The sequence below is a fragment of the Zootoca vivipara genome, chromosome 7 (genome assembly GCF_965207765.1).
Source record: "Zootoca vivipara chromosome 7, rZooViv2.hap1.1, whole genome shotgun sequence".
NCBI classification, from domain to species: Eukaryota; Metazoa; Chordata; class Lepidosauria; order Squamata; family Lacertidae; genus Zootoca; species Zootoca vivipara.
In genome coordinates, this window is record NC_142590.1 from 6,168,546 (window position 1) to 6,182,286 (window position 13,741).

The 13,741-nt window shown below is 44.5% G+C and overlaps 2 protein-coding genes and 1 long non-coding RNA gene across 3 annotated transcripts in view; 1 reads left to right on the plus strand and 2 right to left on the minus strand.

Moving 5' to 3' along the window:
* Nucleotides 1–20: 20 nt before the first annotated feature.
* LOC132592421 (uncharacterized) lies at nt 21–13,145 on the plus strand. The gene is made up of 3 exons (XR_015950941.1): nt 21–277; nt 1,899–1,943; nt 13,044–13,145. It is a non-coding gene; the product is annotated as an uncharacterized LOC132592421 (long non-coding RNA).
* Nucleotides 240–3,827, minus strand: LOC148684969 (uncharacterized). The gene is made up of 4 exons (XM_088673692.1): nt 3,552–3,827; nt 3,244–3,313; nt 2,652–2,815; nt 240–442 (listed from the first exon to the last, which is right to left on the minus strand). The coding sequence occupies exons 1-4, from the start codon at nt 3,688–3,690 to the stop codon at nt 333–335; spliced, it is 483 nt and encodes a 160-aa protein (XP_088529818.1). The 5' UTR covers nt 3,691–3,827; the 3' UTR covers nt 240–332.
* The window catches only part of LOC118088264 (sterol O-acyltransferase 1), a 29,267-nt gene continuing 21,044 nt past the window's right edge, over nt 5,519–13,741 (minus strand). The window contains exons 11-16 of the mRNA XM_035121661.3: nt 13,071–13,200; nt 12,131–12,228; nt 10,869–10,967; nt 10,141–10,276; nt 9,670–9,815; nt 5,519–9,152 (exon numbers count right to left, since the gene is read on the minus strand). Coding sequence (XP_034977552.1) covers nt 9,096–9,152; nt 9,670–9,815; nt 10,141–10,276; nt 10,869–10,967; nt 12,131–12,228; nt 13,071–13,200 — 666 coding nt within the window. The 3' untranslated portion in view covers nt 5,519–9,095. The remainder of the gene's footprint in view (nt 9,153–9,669; nt 9,816–10,140; nt 10,277–10,868; nt 10,968–12,130; nt 12,229–13,070; nt 13,201–13,741) is intronic.

The window sequence follows — 13,741 nt, forward strand, 5'->3', positions numbered from 1 at the left end:
AGTTTCCGTGGGTACAGCCTGTTTACTTCTGATGACATGGCACTGAGGAAGGACAACCAAGGCTGAGAGAGGGCGGCGTTTGCCTATGCAAACACAGTTGCAACATGCTTTCTAGCTAGCCCACTGGGAGGGACACACTCCAAAGCTAAAATCAGAGAGGAAACGCTCCTGTAATTTGTTTCCCACAGGGTAACTATAGAGACATGTGACTGGTTTATTGTATTTCTTCGGAGAATCAGTGTGGTAGGATGGATTGAAGCCATCACCGTTGCCCAAGGTATGCACACTCCTTTCTTTTGCCTAGCATCTGTATTCAAAACCCCGAACAAAAATCAATGAGCGCAGACAAAGCGAAAGCGAAGAGGACTGAGGTCCATGAAAACTCCTGCCAAAATCAGTTTTAGGCTGCCAGAAGATTTCTTGTTGGCTCTGCTGCAACAGGCTAACACAGGGGCAGTCAAGGTGTTTTGTATCACTATGGGTTAGCGAGGGATCAGGGACCCCCCCCCCGTACCCCAGGTGCAAGGTTTTCCCCTCTAGATTCTTGGGTCCTGGGGTTTTAATCAGAGCTTTGGATGATCATGGTGAGCAAAGAGGCTGTTTGGTTTTCTGTGAGGCAGAGGGAGAGATAGTGGCTCTGCCACAAACACATAAATGAAAACCACCATCAGGGCAAGAGCTTATTCAGATGTGAATGCTGTGAACCAGGCATAGGCAAACTCGGCCCTCCAGGTGTTTTCGGACTACAACTCCCATCATCCCTGACCACTGGTCCTGTTAGCTAGGGATGATGGGAGTTGTAGTCCCAAAACATCTGGAGGGCCAAGTTTGTCTATGCCTGCTGTAAACTCTGCAGCCCCTCCACTGAACACTCCAGGTGATAGTATGTGTAAAATAATGTATGTTTCCTACAGCTTTTCCCAAAGGAAACACAACCCTGGGTGAGTGCCTGGGACCCCTTGGAATCTTCCTACTGCTTGGCAGAAATTTGGGGTGGTGCACCACCTTCGTAACAGTACCATAACTCCATTTCCCTGACCACTGGGCTTGCTGGAGGTCACCCTCTGGAAGAGTCAATCTTCAGGTTGTGTTATCTACAGATTATTATTATTATTATTATTATTATTATTTATACCCGCCCATCTGGCTGGGTTTCCCCAGCCACTCTGGGCGGCTTCTAACAAAATATTAAAATACAATGGTCTGTTAAACATTAAAAGCTTCCCTAAACAGGGCTGCCTTCAGATGTCTTCTATAAGTCTGGTAGTTGTTTTTCTCTTTGACATCTGATGGGAGAGCGTTCCACAGGGCGGGCGCCACTACCAAAAGGCCCTCTGCCTGGTTCCCTGTAACTTCGCTTCTCACGGCGAGGGAACCGCCAGAAGGCCCTCGGTGCTGGACCTTAGTGTCTGGGCAGAACGATGGGGGTGGAGATGCTCCTTCAGGTATACTGGACCGAGGCTGTTTAGGATCAGTTACATTTATTGTGAGATATTAAGTGTTGTGTGCACTATAAGGTTGAGAAGAGGGGGTGAGGTGGAGTAGCTAATATTCTTCTACTTAGTGTGTGTGTGGGGGGGGTTGTGTCAGCATCACTTGGGTAGGTTCTCTTTTTATCCACTTGTTATATTTCCTTGGTAGTGAGAGAAGTGGGGGTGGGGTGGCCCAGGGCATTTGTGGGGGGGATGTTGGGTCAAGTTAGCCAACAAACTGTGTCAGCTGTTGGTGGATTCTTGTTGTCTTGTTGGGCTGTGATATGTGCTAAAGGGGAGCCATACTGGGATAATGGCGTCCTCTTCCATCTGTCCCTGTGTCAGCTTCAATTTATTGGTTAGCTTTTTTAGTAAGGCCGTTTCCCATACAATTTGATACCAGTGGTCCATGTTTACTCCTGACAGGTCTCTCCAATGTCTGGCTATGATGCTTCTGGCTGCTGAGAGTAGGTAGGTTATGAGCTCTTTGTAGTGTGAGTGGGCATTATTATCTTGCAAGATGTTCAGTAGGGCCAGTTCTGGGATGACTTCCAATACCTGTTTAGTTATTTTGCATATTTACTGTATGACTGTTGTCCAGAAGGGTTGGATTTTGGGGCATTCAAACCACATGTGGAGGTGCAGCCTCTCCAGCATTTTGGTGAGGTTCCTGGGCGAATCAGCACTAGTTTATCTGGTGTTAGGTACCATCTGTGAGTGAGTTTCAGAGTAATTTCTTTTCTTCTGGCTGAGATAATGTAAATGGAAGCACTGGAGCGGGTCCTTTGTTTGCAGACATGCTGAAATACTGATTTTGGCTGGCTTGCTCACTGACTCACAGATCTTTGGATGCTGCAAATATCTGGAAGGGATATATAACCCACATGGATAGACTGTATAACTGCAATGGACGTGATTCAATTTCAGCCTCGGTTTAAGAAAGTACAGTGGTACCTCTGGTTAAGAACTTAATTCGTTCCGGAGGTCCATTCTTAACCTGAAGCACCACTTTAGCTAATGGGGCCTCCTGCTGCTGCCGCGCCGCCGGAGCATGATTTCTGTTCTCATCCTGAAGCAAAGTTCTTAACCCGAGGTACTATTTCTGGGTTAGCTGAGTCTGTAACCTGAAGCGTTTGTAACCTGAGGTACCACTGTATGCTAGCATGGGGAAAAGGATACAAGTTTCAGGAGGCACACACTGTGTTCCTACATTTCTGCTTGCATTGCAAGCTGCTCCATCTGCGGCAGTTAGCCCATTTACAAGGAAGAAGTTGGACCCCTGCAGTAGAGAGTCACTTGCTATTGAGATATACTCCGTTTCAGACCACCTTGCCCCTGTAAAACTGAGTAGAGAGAGGCATGAATATTGTCATAAGATACATGTATTTGTTTTGAAATGGTCAGTAGATTTGGGGAAACGGCAAGAGGAGGGAGGACTGAAGAAAAGGGAGTAAGTGTTGGACTGTTTTGTTTCTACTTTAGTACGCTGTTTTGCATTTAAAATACAACAGAGTAGAACTTATAGAGCCCCGTTTCCCAAGACCGCACCTTTGCTTCTGCCAGGGATGGGGAAGCTGTGGCTCCCCAGTTTTTGAGGCTGCCTCTCCCCCCATCCCTCACCGCGGGAAAGGCTGGGAAGGGCTGACCAGAATCGGGAGTCCGGCAACCCGCCGCTGGTTCTGCATTCCTGACCTAGGCAGGCCACTTCTGTTGCTTTGATGCCTTCAAACATGATATGGATCTGGTAATAATCCCAATTCTCCGCTCTCACCTCCTCAGAAGGTTCGTGGCTTCAGGGCTGCTGGAGGTCAGACCGCCTGCTGCATGGCGACCCCGCTGTCCTGAAAGGGAATGGGGCACGTGTGAATGGCCTCCCTTCTCCCTTCCCATCCCCACAGAGGCGCCTCGCCCCACTTCTCGATCCCCGCAAGCCACGCGCTCCATGAGGACTAGAAGCCTCGCCCGGCTGCAGGGAGGGAGCCCGGGGGGGGGGGCGCAGAGCTCGCCGGGAACTCGCCCCCGGCCCCCGCACCAGCATCTCGGGGGAAGAAGCGGAGGAGAGGCAGCGGCTCCCTTTACCTCTCTTCGCATGGTTCCCGTCCGCGTCCGTTGCCATGGGAACCGCGCACGCCTCTCGCAGGCGTCCCTCGGAGCGCCTGACGGCAGAGGCCGCTTCCACCAGGCGGTCCCGGCTTTCATCCCCGCTATCCGCCCGCATCTATCTCACACGCCCGACTTTATAAATATTTTTTTTAAGGCACCAAATTAGACGCCTTGACAACGGTGATGGGAGCGGGGAAGGGTCCTTTCCGTAAGAAGCAACAGAGCATGCGCGCGAGAAAAGGCTGCTCCGCTGCGCTTGCACCCCCAGAAAAAAAGGGTAGAGGTGCGCATCTCATTCTCTGGATTAGAGCCTCTCGGGTTCAGCTGGGGTGGCTCCTTAGGAAATCATTGCAGATGCCAAATAATTTGACATAGGAAGGAACGGGCACTGACGTGTCCATCTCCCCTTTCTGGCAAAGGACCACACACAGAAATAGGGATGGATCCCTTTTTCTATTTACTGAGTCGCAGTGTTTTATGTACAAATAGTAAAAACAAATTCTACACTTTAGAAAGTGCTTTGTGTCCCCTTGCCAGTCAGTAGAGCCTATGGCTGTAAATGCAGTTGACTGCGGAGGGGCAATTTAAGGAAGGCGGAGTGGCCCTTTTTTCTATCGGAGGGGCGTTTTGCAAGGGTGTGGGGCTGGAGATCCTGCTAGCTGCAGCCCCACGCTTCACATGTTGATTTGGTGATCTGCTCAATGTCATAACCCCCCCCCCACACACACACCTGCGGTCCCCTAATTTTATGAGAGGGTAATGCTGTATACAATGGAAAATCGTTCCTGAGACCTGCCTTTTGAGCAGTTGTTGCTCTTACTATGATCGAACAGATGCCAGTCTTAATGTCTATCAGTTGTAATTATGTTTCAGTCTTGCTCAGGGATATTTTTCTGGAAAGAGAGGTGCCAGAACTGAGTTCCAGGGAGTTTCAGCTGGAAAAAGGCCCAGTCTTGCCCCCTCCCCGCATTTGACAAGGCAAAGAGCATGACCCCCGGGTGGGCCCCTCCTGCCCTCCAAGCACAATAGGGATAAAACACAGGGCATTGGTGGGTCCTCCAGGGCTCTACCCCACCCTGTCCCCCAAATTGCAGTGCAGGGATAGCAACACTGTCCTGCTCTCTCCACCGCTGTTCACCTCACCCATGAAACTTCACCCAGCTCTTGAAACCTGCAGAAATTATCAGTGGGTTATCTTTAACCCTCTTCACCACAGCCAACCTCGCATTTAGGAATAATAGGCGGCTGGTTTATAAAGGCCTACTCTTTATGCTAGGTTCAGCTATGAGTCCAGATGGCCCCTTAGATGGCTTACATATAAAAGCAGGAATCACTTCTGCTTGGAAAAGGGGAATCGTAGTAGGGCAAACTCAGCCTGTTACTCGGTGGGCATCATGGAAGTCAACTCCCAAGGGCGACGGTCCCTTCACCACCCCCAATATTTGAGTGGCCACCCCACCCCCCAGTTGATGGGCATTCAAATGGTGTGCGAGCACCACATCATGTGATCAGTTTTGCAGGGTGGGGCTTACCTGCCCCCCCCCAATATTTTATTCAAGGTGGCACCCCCCCCCCCGGTGGGCATAGAATGCTGAGTGTGGGGAGGGGAGCAGAGAAAGAGAAAATTGAAGGGAAGACTAAATGATAATGGATGAAGCCCTGCTGGACTAGCACACTGAACAGACACACTCCACGTTGCAGCATTTTCTTGCAAATCCCACGTCTGAATGCAAACCACAGATGTGCACAGATGACCATGATGATTTAAATTTGCAGCTCACCCTTCATCCCAAAATCCCAGGGCTGTTCACAGCAGAAAAATGCAAAATGAGAATACAAAATACACCATAAAACAAAAACACAGAATGGAGAATACCACACTTTCAACCAGTTTGTTGTCTAGGTGCAGTACACCGAGGCTGGAATGAATGCAGGCAGACAAGTTTCATGAATAGCAAAATATATTTCAATTTCTGTAGTACAGTATAGATCACATAATCCCTTGCAAGTAACAGAATAGGTCACAACAGACAGTTCAATACATTTTGGAATCAGTTACAAAATTCTCCATCCCACCATCAACAACCTTCCCTGACCCAGAATATTCTCCATATTACAAAAGATGCAAGTGAGGCTTGGCGATACCATTCCAGTGTCAAGTACAGTTTAAGGTCCTCTTCTCACCACCATCTGTGCAAGAAAAGTTTTCCATTGCTCACTCTGAGAAAAGAGGAAAACTACAGCCTTGCAATCCAGCACCTTTCAAACTAACAGGATGCCTTGTCACAGAGGTACAAAGGTTACAATCAGTTGTGTAGAATAGATCATTTGCAAGAGATTTACAATCATGTGGCCCATCCAGTTTACATTCACAGATTCAGTCCCAAAGCATAAGGTTGATTACAATTAGTACCGTATATTGATCTTCCCAAACGTCCCCCTTAGAAAAAAGAAAACATATTTCCCAAAGACAACAGGATTTATTTGATGAAATTTTCAAATTATATTCTGAAGACAGAAGTTTGGGGGGTTCTCTTTAAACAAGCAGCAGAAAAGGACACAATGCGATGAAAATTCTTTGGGTGGACCCAGGCCATCTTATAATGACAATTACAGTGCCATCATAGACAATTTAAGACCAAAAGCAAAAAGCTTTTTGGAATGAATGCGTCTATCATGTTAACACTGATTCAGCAATTCTACAATTTGCACATAGAGTTTGGAATGGATGCGTCTATCATGTTAACACTGATTTAGCAATTCTACAATCTGCACATAGAGTTTGGAATGTTCTAGGAACAGAAGTCTCCCTCACACCTCTATCTAGAACCTGCAACTACAAGTTGCCTCTAAAAACTGTGTGTTTGGTAAGGGAACTTATCAGACTCCTTTTGAGCTTACACAGGGTGTTGATCCAAACTCAAATGCTCATATTTCCTCATCTTTCTCCAAAAGTGGATACCGTTTCAGTGAATTTTTAAGTTTTGAACTAGATTAAATACTGTACTTGACGTTGGGCATCTTGAAACTATTACTCATCATATTCAACCAGGTGGCACTTTCCCCCCAAATCCAAAAAAATTAACCTATATCAATGACACACCCACCTTCGTCAAATAAACCTGGAACACATGGCTTAGCTAAATGGCAATACACTTAGGTCATATCAAAGTACTGATTAAAATTAGCACACTTATCACGTAAGCTGTTTTCTGCAGTATAAATCAGAATTAAGTTTCTTTTTTTATGTTTTGCTGCAGTTAGATGACGTGAGAAAAGCTGCCAGCACCTAGAATTTACTAGGGCACCATATTTAGGACAATACAAAGGACAGCAGCTTTAGGACACAAAAAAACTTGCATCTCTCCTATGTGCCTACGCTAATATATAGCCTTTCCCCCTCTCCATACACACACGCCTTTGCACTCTTAGAACATGCCAGAAATGCATTTTAGGGTGGCTGTGAGAAAAACTCCAGATTATAGACTACACAGAGAGCAGTCAGCAATATAGGGGTATTGTTTTTCACAATGACACAGTCCCTCCTTCTGTAGCTCTGAGCATCCCCCACCCACCCAAGGCTGTCTCACAAAGTAAACCAGCGTTTTAAGTGGAGCAGTATGATCATTTCAAGCCAACACACTCTCTAGGTTCTTCAACACAAACTGCATTCGCCCTCCAAATCGCTACAGAAATCATCAGTAAGGAATGCAAAAACTTAAAACTGGACATGTAGCATGGGGTGGCATTTAGCTGTTTATAAAAATTTAAGACTGGAAGTATATTGATACAGGAATGCTGACCAGATGGCAGTTCATGGGTTGCATCTGGCCCACAGGAAAATTGTGTCTGGTGGTTGATAGGGCCACAGAATAATCAAAGTATGGTTTTATATTTATTTTGTGCGCCTATGATTGGTGCCAAGGGGAGTTTTCCACTAAATGCACAAAGCACTGTGGGTTTCCCCTGATCAAAACTGGGAGCCTATTGTTAAAGCTCCTCACCCCTAGGCCACAATTCCAATCCACATTGGGGCTCCACAGATGCTATTCATTTTCAAAAGAACTAATTGCATAAACAGCATCAGGTCCGCTTGGGTCCTTGGCTAGAGAGTAGGAACCCCTGAAGACACTGGTTCTGGTTAAAATGGGAATGATGCAGCCCTTAGTAGCAGACAGCACCCACTTTTGGTATAGAAAACAGTCCCATGTGTGCACACCAAGAGGCTTCCAGACCATGGGCCACTGTGTGCATTGTGGTGCTGCCAACAAGAAAGCAGCAAGTAGCCATCCTTGGCAGAGAGAATGCAAGTTACTCCCAGTGCAACATGTTTGCAATTTAAGTTGCACCTTAATTGTGGTACTTAATTTAATGCTGCCTGTTTTATTGGATCGGAAGCCAAAGGGCAAAGTAAGCCTGGTAAGGAAAATACCAACCTTTACTGCTCATAATATTAAGAGGCTAAGTATCCAAAGGAAGATCCTACACCTAAATGGTACACTTCAGCAAGTGAAAATTTATTGAAAGGGGGAGGAGGGAATAAAGCTTGAAAACAAGGCAAAAAAGTTACAACGCACCTTTCGTGACACATAAGAATCAGTAACATTATCCTCAAAGTAGAAGTTAACAGATTCCATATATCCTAGGCCAATTTACATTCCAACAACTATTTGTTTTGGCAAATTAAAGGTTGTGGATGAATCAAAACTCATATGCTTACATTATGGCTACTTCCATGGAAAAGGGTGTAAAATACCTTACTGCTTCTCCACCAAGTCACATACAAGTGACAAGTAAACTTGGCCCTCCAACAAGAAGCGTGTCCCGTAACACACATCTCCAGACTCAAGCCCTCCTCGCTTGGGCCGTGGTTTGCGAAAGGTAAGAAAGCCCAAGTCTCTCTCCCAATCTCCTTCCCTTTTCTATACCCCAATGCAAATAGCCCTGCATCTCCCTCAAAGCCTCTGCCTATATTTGGGAGTGGGGAGGAAACGAGGTTGTCTGGTGATAGTAAATAAAAAGCAAAGTCATTTTTTGTGGGCCACTGGCTCCATCACATATTGTGTGGTGGCAACAAGCAAAAGAATGCATACAAATACTGAGCAAGTGTCCTGTTTCAAAAGGCAATTCGGAAGGACGGTTACGGTCAGACATGCAAGCCTAACCCCAATCACAATACTGCCAATTTCAGACAGTTAAGAGAGAAAAGTAGTAACACATAAAGTACTGTTTGCAATAGGCAAAAAACTTCACTGGAAATTCCTTCACCAACCTTTCAGTAGGATTCATGACCAGCATGGAAATGGCTCAGGTTGGAGCTGCCAAAGGAAAGAGAACCATCTGCCAAGCCACCTGCAGTCCTAGCTGCCTTGAGTGACAAAATGCCATCATTTGCCATAACTAAAGACAGTTTCCCTTTAAAAAGTCTGCAGTCATTTTAACACGCTAGCCCAACTTCTTGTCATTGTTTAAAAGACAAACATCTTCTGACCTTGACACGGAGGGATATCCCAAAGGGTGTCAGAACTTAAGATGGCAAGTCCAGGAACGCGGTTTCACATAGTCAAGGAAAGCGGGCTATAAAACACAAGAGGAACAGTAATGTTAGGCAGGAAATGCTGGGCACTTTCACTTCTGTAGAGCTATCTGTTAGCCATGTGAACAAACGCCAGTGATGAAACCAAAGTGTTTTACAGAGGACCTAAGGACTTGCTGTCTCTCAAACCTGGGCAGCCCCCCCCCCAGCAGCTTCACCCAGACAAGCAGAACATTACCTTCCTCTCCCTTCTTTACTGCCCCCTTCCATTCTGTAAGAACTTTTGGCTTTCATCTCTTCAGAAGGGCAGAAACTAGCTCAGAGCTTTACAGTATTCATATAAAAAGACATGGAGGAAGTTTCAAAGTTTTTTTGCTGACCCTGCTGCTTGTAATTCCTGTTAGAAAGAAACCTCTACAGCAGCTATTCTGGGCAGAATGCAACCTTCTGAAAATCTGGAAGAGGTTTTCAAATTTCACGTTCACATCTTAGGCCTTGAATGAATAATAGCAGCTCGGTTCTTTTCCTCTTACTTCCATTGACAAGTGGAATACTCACATTTTTCAAAGGGCAGTGCTTATAAGCATACCATTCCAGGCTGTAGAGGGTGAGTATGACACCCTGACCAAGGAAGAGCGTAATCCACATGAACACATTCCAAATGGGTCCTTTCCGACGGTCATTGAGAATGAAGTTGAAAACCACTGACAGAAGAAAATTAAAGCACTCAAAATGCATGGTATTGATCATCTCATGAGACTTTGAGAAAGTCACAAATTACAGTTTGGAGCATTAGAAGTCCTTACTCCTCAGCCAAGCCAAGGAAGCCCTCCCTCCTACTCTGGCCAAGATCAGTCTCAAAAAATGGATATTTAACTGGGGTCACAGAGAGGTTCTGGGTTTGAGGGTGCAAATGCTAGGGCAGGCTGGAACACAAGCCTCCTGCATCTTAAGTACAGATGGCAGCTAAAAGCCAAACCTCAGTATTTTCAGAAACTGCTGCTGCTGGAAGGCATATTTGGTACTTACTTCCAAAACACATGAAGAGGCAGAACAGGACCGGATAGAAGTAACCAAAGCAGACGGCCAAGACGTATTCGTGCACAATAGCAGAAAGGGTGAAGACTGACAGCATAGCAACTGCTTTGAATTTTTTCCCAAATAACTGGTGGTGAGAAAGAGACACAGACAAACAAGGGGAAGGGTGAATTCTCTGGTAGGTGAATGTATCAGAGGATATCCAGTTTTCAAAAACGGTGGTGAACAGCTTGTGATAACCACCCTTAAATTGCCCACTCATATTTATTGCACAGGAAAGGTTGTCTCCAATGGTGGCCTTGCTCAAAAGGACTTCTACTTGCACAAGGCAGGGCACCTATTTTTGCTGTTCCCTCCTACTCAATGCAGCCCCACAAACACTTAACAAAAGAGCTGGAACAGTATGGGATATGGCATAGAGGGGTGCAATTGGTGATAGACTGGTAAAAAGAAAGTGACTTCCCAAATACTGGATACAAACCAGAATGCATAAGTACAAGCTTCTATCTTTCTACCTTCCTCACCAGGAAAGAGGCTATTGTCAGATCTCTGTATGAGTAAAGTGACTAGGTGTTTTACAGTTGTGTAATTCACTTTTACATTAGAACTTAAATAAAATCATTTTGTGGGTGAAATGTAAAGATCTCTGCCATTCCTTTTAAAAAATGGATTTCTCTTAGAGTTGAAGCAAGGGGGTGCATTAAAAGATGGTTGCTTACCCAAAGGAAATCTTTGTATGCATAGTAATACAGCCAGTCATGCACCACCACATTCCAGGTTCGGTAATACTTTGCATAAGATGTAGAATTCCACCAGTCCTGCAAGAGAGGGTCAGGGAAGTAAAAAGAGCAGAGACCTTAAATTCAGTGTTTAAAACTGCAGGATCAAAGTGCCAAGGATATTCCTGCTACTCAAATGTTTTACAGCAATTGGCAATAGAATCTCTCTATGAACATGTGGTGTACTGTTGCAATGTATAACTGAAATTCCCCAAGAGCTCATATGCAGGTATTAAATACTCTACTCCTCCTTCCCAAACAGCCACCCTGAGAATAAGTCACTGGTGTCTCAGTATTTGTAGCTACACTAGGACTCTAAGGCTCAGATACAAAATGATCAGAGCTAATTCAAATGTGACATTTTCTCTACATGAGCAGTAATTCAGTGTAGCGGGAAAAACCTGCAAAGCACATTCAGAAAAGAGAAATATAGAAGGTAGCTGAAATACAGAAGTCGTTTCCATCACTGTTCTCTAAACTGCACAAACTAATCATTAATGCCAAGTGGAAGCAGCAGCAGGATCAGAACACGCATTTGTATGATCCCTTGGAATTATTCATTTATTTAACAACATGTATATACTGCTTGACTGCAAATAGAACCTCTGGGCATTATACATAAGGCATTAAAATTGCCAATAAAAGTTTAAAACATCAGATAAAATCAGCAGATAAGCTAAAAACATATTAAGACACATATCAATTTCTACATGTCTGGATAGGCAAAATGTTTTTAGCAGGTGCCAAAAGGAATACAGCAACACTTTACTGCAGACGTTTAAAGGCTCCAATATATGCCAACACTAAGGAAGGCTGCAGGTGAGTTCTGCTAAATCATTTATAGAATAGACATACTTTTCTTTCATGACGCCATACTCATCATACCCAGCAACAGAAATACAACACAAAGCAACAAATGCATGTGAATCAGAAAAGTCAACAGAAAAAAGGCACAGGATCTGATCGGCCTCTTTAGGGAGGAGAAACCTCATCAATGGCAAAATCACACACACACACGACATTTCTTTCAAATGGAGGGCTCCACGAACCAAGGTATGCTCTAAAACTGAAAGAAAATACTTCTCTGTGTGTTGTGTTTGGTGTGTGTGTGTGTGTGAGAGAGAGAGAGAGAGAGAGAGAGAATGAGAATGAGTGAGTGAGTGTCAGTGAGAGAGAGACCATGAGCCTTGTACATCAATTACCTTGTAGAACATTCTGTCAGCAAAGCGCAGCATCTCAGCAAAAGCATTCAGCCAGCAGTGAAGGTATGCAAAAAAGACCAAGAACAGCATCAATACACCTGGAGAGCAGCGAGGAAAATATGTATTTTAGGTTAATATCATTCATAATGACATTACTATTTATTATAGTTGTTGCTTTTTACACTAAAGTATCTCAAAAGCAACTTACATCAGAAAAATAGGACCAAAAACATTAAAATCAAATATAAAAGCAGTAACAAAACATGACTTACCAAGTGCCCATGCAACAATCTATATATTAAAAAGCAACAAATCCTATCCACCCCACTGAAAAGTGTGAGCCCAAGAAAGGGCATGTAAATAACTGATTACCCTCTCATTAGGAACCAAAAGTCTGGTTTTTGCCTGGCATCTAAAAAAAATGATGGAGCATGGCACTCTTTTCTGGGGACCGCATTCTACAAGCAGGGAGCCATCACTAAAAGGGTCCATTTCCATGTTCCACCCTCCACTCCTCCCTAAGATATTTATGCAGTGACCAGACAAGGAGAGAGGATACCCTTGTGCTGTTGGGGTCCCGAGGATATAAATGAGGATTTATAAGTCAAAACCAGCACTTTGAACTGAGTCCAGAAATTAACGACTGCTTGCATCCCCAACACAAGACTAAGAAGCAGAGATGGATGAAGCAGGATTGCGCCACTGATCTGATTGGTGTAAGGCAACTTCCCATGTTCTTTCAGAAAGTGAGATTCATGCTCAGCTTAAGCTATTGCCCCAGTAACAGGAACCCTACAAGTCAGGGAACCACAAAGCTAAGATCATATAACCAACAGGCCATACTTTGCCAGTTGTTGCCAATATCACCACTGTTTCTGATTATTTATTTATTTGTCGTTTTGAAAAATTCCAGAATTAAAAGGGGCGCAGAAGCACTCACCTGGAAGAATAGAACTGAAGATGCAAAGGACCAGCCCTCGTACAGTTAAATGCTCCTGACTATAGTTCCGAAATGTAGGTATACAGAGTCTCACAAATATATAGTAAGTATAGAAGAGTGACCCAAGGACCTAGACAGGAGTAAAAACAAAAGCCCCTGATTATAAAAGTAGCACAGGAGGAATCCGTAAGAGAGAAAGCTGATCCCAGTTACCCATATACACAGATCTAAGCTGAGTAAACTTAATACATTTAAAGCACATGGCATTCCCCAAAGAATCCTGGGACGTGCACTTCACACACACACACACGGCTCTAATTCCCAGCACCCTTAATAAACAAGTTCCCAAAATTATTTGTGGGGGGAGCCATGTGCTTTAAATGTCTGGTGTGTACGCAGCCGTACGCAGCAGCTAACAAAAGGTTTCAGTGCCACTACGATAGACTAGCACACATACATTGGTTAAAAGTTGGTTTAGGAAGGCTTTCATTTAGAACTATTACATCCTGTCTTCAAAGAAATGAAACTGTTTTATTTATCTTATAATGGGTAGGTGTGTTTGTCATTAGTTGGGGGTAATTATTCATTCAGCGATCCAAATCTATGACAATAGAATGCAGTTCCAGGTGACCAGGCATGGAAGCTTCAGAAAGCATTGTCTCTATTTTTAA

Bases quoted from the DNA above. Each gene is read 5' to 3' on its own strand.
- LOC148684969 (XM_088673692.1), bottom strand. From the start codon at position 3,690: ATGCGGGCGGATAGCGGGGATGAAAGCCGGGACCGCCTGGTGGAAGCG. The intron at 2,816-3,243 runs GTGAGAGCGGAG...CTCTCTACTCAG, and splicing joins GCCACGAACCTTCTGAGGAG to TTTTACAGGGGCAAGGTGGT. The intron at 443-2,651 runs GTATCCTTTTCC...CCCCTGTGTTAG, and splicing joins GTGTGTGCCTCCTGAAACTT to CCTGTTGCAGCAGAGCCAAC.